Below are 6,000 nucleotides of genomic sequence, written 5' to 3' on the forward strand. Positions count from 1 at the left end.
CAAGAGACGCGAGAAATGTTGCTCAGGGAATGCTTAGCTATAATGGAAGAAGTTCGGAACAAGCTCCAGTCAGTTGCTGCTAAATTCAGGCGCTGTGTAGAAAATAAATTGACGGATATTATTGCCAGAAACTCAGACTACAAAACAATTGAAGACATGGAAAAATATCTTTAAGGGTTAAATTTCAGATTGCCTGAAAATATTGATAACTAAACTTGCTCTTCTCGATAACTATTGTCCAGTAACGTCTATTGATGTTAACAGATCATTTTCTGGCTATAAATATCAAAACTGACCCCAAAAAATGAGAAGCATCTAATAATGTCACATTGCTAGTTGAAAGGGAAGACTTGCAAGAAACACTAGCTAATTTAAATGACAAAGTGGAGAAGACATAATATTAAAATAAACAAGAATAGAAAAATCATTAAGTGTACGAGTAGGAGAAAGTAAGACGGAGAGAAAATGAAATTGGAATATCTTTAATATTTTAGTAGCACGATATCCTAAAATGGAAGGAGTCAAAAAAGACACGGAAAGTTAGGATATCACAAGCAAAGCAGACATTCTACAAAAAAGAAAGAAGTACTAGCATCAAAAGGCATATCGATACCAATAAGGAAAAAAATGTCATTAAGTGCTTTATGTAAAGTGTAACTTCGTACGGATCAGAAACAAGAATACTTTGTAAATAAGAAAGAAAATTCAAGGAATTTGTCATATGATGTTAGAGAAGATGCTACACATATCATTGTCAGACGGTAGAAAATTAATATAAATAAATATATATATTAAAAAAAATGAATGAAAAATGATGCATTCTGGCTGCGATGAAGACAAGAAAAAAGTTGCATGATTGGCCATTTAATTCGCCATTTATAATGTTATAATGCACTAGCGTGTTGGAAGACGAAGAAGGCGAAGAAAGAGTCAGAAACGGAAGACCAAGAACGGAGTACATGGATGATATCAAGAAAAGGCGCATGAAAGCAGAAAACTACCAACTCAGAATGGACAGATAATTTTATCCTTTCATGTTCCTTTTCAACCTATGATTGAGGGAAGAACAAGTATTACAGAAGTATTTGATTGGTTGAACAAAGTGACAAACAATTAGACTATTCCTTTTAATCCACTGTTGAGGAAATTTTCTATAAAAAAAATAATGAGCCACATAAACGGAGGGAAAGATTATCTTCAATCAATGTGCGAAATAATTGTTGTTGTTTATTACTTTGGTTTCAGTAGTTAGTTTTATTCGTAATTATGAAACAGGGGCACGGTGGCTCAATCATAAAGCACACATATCTGGTGCGAGGAGTCCCTGGTTCGATTCTAGGACAGTTGAGTTTATGGTGGACAGCATCGTTTCCATGGGTTTTCTCGAGGTTCTCCCGCTCCCTCCAACATTATTATTCTGCCAAATATTTCATGCTTATTCATTTTTATTAACCATTTATGCCCTTTAGTCTCAAGGGCATAATGGGATGAAAATTCTAGTTCTAAATAATTATAATAATAATAAACATTGCTTCTCAGTCTTACCTGTTTCCCTTACGTGTAATGTCATATTATTAATTAAGTAATTGGTTGAAGAAAAGTTAAAAATTTGTAAGTGTACATAGAAAACTTTGTTATTTCTTATAAGTGTACATAGAGAACTACTTGCATATTCCAAATCTGAACATTTACTCCATGGTTATCATACTAAGGTTGAGAGCTGTATCGGTAATTGTCATTATGTCGCTTACATTTCGATTTATCAGTAGATTTCAGATCTCCCCAATAGGTATTACTATGATTTTCTCTTTTATGTTCGTATTTTTCGTTACATCATTCGAATCAACGTTAAAAGCTTTATTCATAAGCGAAAAACCATTCGTCCTTGGCTCGAGGCAAAGTCTTGATTGTGTATTGCCATCAAAAGAATTTTTTTTTTTTTTTTTAATAAATTTCATTAAGTGAAGATTATATATATGGTGCGGTACATAAGTAAATAAACAGTCTGTTTCAGCTGTGCTTTGACGTTCAGAAATCATATAACAGATCTCACATTTAACTTCACATTTAGCAACCATCTCATCTTACTATAGTGCGTCCAGTAAGAGAACGTCTCTGACAGCTCGCAGTAACATTGCCACTACTCGCGTGTCAAGGTTTTTTTCGGTGCAACTGTAGTGGCAATTTAATTAATGGTATAAGACAGAGTGATCGTGGTTGGTAACACTGGTATCAAAGTATGGGCTGCAATGTCCCACCGCATGAGGTAAGAAACGTCAGAGACCATCTCTTATTGGCCGTGCTATACTACTCGCACGTACGTAACTCCACTCGGACGGTTCTGTCTCTGTTGTAATTACAGAATACTAGGGTTTATTTCTGCACATGTCCAACTTCATCAGTGTTTCCAATCCCACGATAAAAATTATCGGCCTTTTATTTTATTTATTTATTGTTTGACATGCACCTCGTATCTTCATTAAGAAGCACATAATTATGTGGTACTAGTTGCCATGCCAATAAATGTGGGAAAGACCCTGGAGGGGCAATCAGTATTTCCGGAATTCGTATTTCTAGGTTAAAGTGTTTTAACTTCTACAAATTTTAAATTGAAAACTTTGTGGTTACGTTAATAGTTAGGTAACACATTAGACATTGTACTTTAAGACAACCTATTGCCATACCAATGCCTTCTGTTAAATATGGCGTCCATAAATCCCAAAATTAAGTATTCTTGATTCATTTTTTTTTTTTTTTTTTTTCATGTCCAGTGGAGTTTCCATTTTAAAATTTGTAGAAGTTAAAAACATTTATACTAGAGAATAATTCCGCCGGGGACATATTGATTCCCCTTACGAGCTCCCACATTGTTCGGCATAATAGTTACTACCACATAATTACGTGGCTTCTAATGAAGATATTCTCTTTACTCAGAACATTCCTTCAAACAAAAACCCACGAACTTACAAATACTACTGGACTATGAAAGGATTGTCTTCATTTACAAATTTTTAAAGAAAAAATGTAGGTAGATATTCAGTTTTGCTGACGATTCTATCATTATATATATATATATATATATATATATATATATATATATATATATATATATATATATATATCCTATAATGTTGGGACACTATAACTCCGATAGCCCACACTGACCCATAGCAGAGAACTCTTATGTGGCTGCCTCCGCCAGTCAGCAGTAGTTGCTACGAAAAGATTAAGAAAGCCTGTTGTTTTACCTAGTTGATGTTACAAAGGATTAATATAAGTGTGTATTGTTATATCTTTTCGTTGGCTATTACGCAAAGAAGTGTTGTTTAGTTTCATTTTATATAGATTTTAAGGTATGTTTTGCTTATCAAGTTGCATATGAGAATAATGATTCGGTAGGCTATGTGGTAATATTTTTGAGAATATTTCCTTACGAAGTTAAATCTGACAATGCTGTACTCAATTTAAGAAACTCTTTCTGCGCGGGCATCGAAATTCGTTCGTGGCTTCGTGGCTTATGAGCCCAGTGGCTTAGTGATAGAGTGCGCACCTCTGGTTCGAGGGTTCCTGGTTCGATCCCAGGGTATGTGAACGTGTGATAAACATCGTGTTCTTGGGTTACTATTATTCCGTTTCATGCCAGAAGCCTGGCATTATCATATATCAATTTATCATGTATCTACTTTAGCCCCAAAGTGTATAATCAAGGGGCCCGGGATCGAATCCCGGTCCACTCGTGCATTTTTCTCTCTTTGTTTATCATTGCCTTCGCACCTGGAGAGAATTTGGTGTGATATATAATCGGTTATTTCCTCTACTTACAATATATTACCATTCACATTTAATTGAATATTTTATTTCGTATCTAACACGAATTATAAACAATATAAAAATAATATCCCACGATTATGTCGTTTCAGCTAAAGAAGACGAATAGTTAATGAAAATGAATAATTATGGATTGGTGGAATGGAAATGTGAGAGGAAACAAGAGAACCTCGAGAAAACCCATGGACACGTTTACTCCACTACAAACTCACTTTGCCGGGATCGAACTAGGCACCCCTCACGTCAGAGGTGAGCGCTCTGCCACTGAACCATCGTGTACTCCTTCACGAATTATAATTAACTCTGATTTTTATTTACTTTTTTTTATTGCAGGTGCTTAGTGCAATGGATGAAATTTGCAAGACATACAAATGTTCGAAGACTCAGGTGGTTTCCGTCTTGCAGTGGCTCCAAAAGTCATTATTGCGTATTTGTAAACAGCTTGTAGAATCAGTTCCAGTGTTAGTCACTGATAGTGTGTATCACCACGTATGGCCTTTAGACAAAGCAACCACTCTAAAACAAACTTGGAAGGATTGCATCTGTAGCACATGTTCATGTGGAATTATAACCAAGCAATTAGTAGACAATAACGCTGGTAATTGGTATGAAGTTGTGATAGGAGATTGTGATATTAGCAGTAATTTAAAAAGTAGCCCATCCCTAAATATGGATTTTATATCAGAAAATAGTACTGTTGATTTGTACACCAGTAAAATAAATGCTATTAAGTTAGCGTTTGAAACTATACATAACATCCTAAATATAGGAATGATAGTTTCAACTAATATTAAGAAACAATAGTTCTATGTTTGTATGAATGTGTACTGTAAAATTTTAAATGGTTTGTTTTTATTATTAGAGAGAAATAAATTTGAATACAAAACTATAATTTCTTTCATTTATTTGTAGATTACATATTAATAAAATATAAATATTAATAGCTTAAATATTCCGGCTATCCATCATGATTGATGTCACTTTGTTTTCTTCACTCCCGTCACACACTTGACTGATAATAAGGGGGCGCGGTGGCTCAGTGGTAGAGCGTTCACCTCCGGTGCTTGGGGTCCCTGGTTTAATCCCAGCTCGCGCCGTGTGGACTTTGTGGTGGACAAACACCGTGCTCGTAGGTTTTCTCGGGGTTCTCCCGTTTCCTCCCACTTTCTTCATTCCACTATTTCACTCATCTCTCATCATAACCGTCTCCTTTAGCCTAACCGGTATAAGCGTGGGACGTAAAACTTAAGATTTCATTTCATTTTATTTGACTGATAATACCTTAAGCATATTCGTTTCGTTGGAAAATATGTCATTCATGAGACAAATTGTAACATAAATTCTAGTAGTATAGAAATGCATATTCAATTTATGAACCTACCTTTTGTTTTCTTTTATTTTAGAAAAAAAAAATACATTAACTTTCATGGTACAATGTAAGGCTGCGTATTCGTCACACCTCACGTTATGTTAATTTGTGTTAAGGTAAATAGACAGCCATAGTCAGCTATTTTTTTTTTCTCATTCCATCTCTGTTTATCGCCGAGGTAATTTTTATCATCACCTCATAGATTTGTCATTTTGAAGTCGCGGCAGCTCAATGGTAAAGCGCTCACCTCTGATGTGTAAGGTTCTTGGTTCGATCCCAAATCGCTCCAGGTAGATTTTATGGTGGACAAGCACAGTTTACGTGAGTTTTCTCGGAATTCTTCCGTTTCCTCTCACCCACCATTTTGTTCACTATTACTATTTCCCTTAGCTTCCAAGCATAATGTGGGATGTAAAACTTTCTTTCTAGATAAATAGATAGATGCACATAGATATAAATTTTCCTCTCTAGTTTGCAGGATTTGCGCATAAAAAGTAAATGTTCATGAAAATACAATCATCTAATTCTGAAATAGTGAAAGAGGAGGATGTTCATTCGTTGTCGCACTAGATGTTTAGCCAGAAATGGCACGCATTACTAGAAGCCATGGAATAATGACTGTTGTACTATTAAATAAATAAATAAATGAATAATTTTAGATACATACGTGTTTTTGCTGTTAATCTTTAGCTTCTGATGCTGCTAGCCAGACCAAGGTAAACAATTCAGCAACAGTATCATTCTTTACTACTTTGAAATGAAGTGAATCTATATTTTCAAATTGTATAGAAAATTCATTGATT

The 6,000-nt window shown here is 34.8% G+C and overlaps 1 protein-coding gene across 4 annotated transcripts in view; it reads left to right on the forward strand.

Moving 5' to 3' along the window:
- Positions 1 to 4,720, forward strand: part of LOC145664172 (molecular chaperone MKKS-like) — a 36,546-nt gene extending 31,826 nt beyond the window's left edge. For all 4 annotated transcript variants that reach the window (XM_081730585.1, XM_081730584.1, XM_081730583.1 and 1 more), the window contains one exon: positions 4,162 to 4,720. In XM_081730585.1, the coding sequence (XP_081586711.1) occupies positions 4,162 to 4,632 (471 nt within the window). In that variant the 3' untranslated portion in view covers positions 4,633 to 4,720. The remainder of the gene's footprint in view (positions 1 to 4,161) is intronic.
- Positions 4,721 to 6,000: the final 1,280 nt, after the last annotated feature.

This window comes from Thermobia domestica, chromosome 11 (assembly GCF_964235325.1).
Source record: "Thermobia domestica chromosome 11, izTheDome1.hap1.1, whole genome shotgun sequence".
Lineage (NCBI taxonomy): Eukaryota > Metazoa > Arthropoda > Insecta > Zygentoma > Lepismatidae > Thermobia > Thermobia domestica.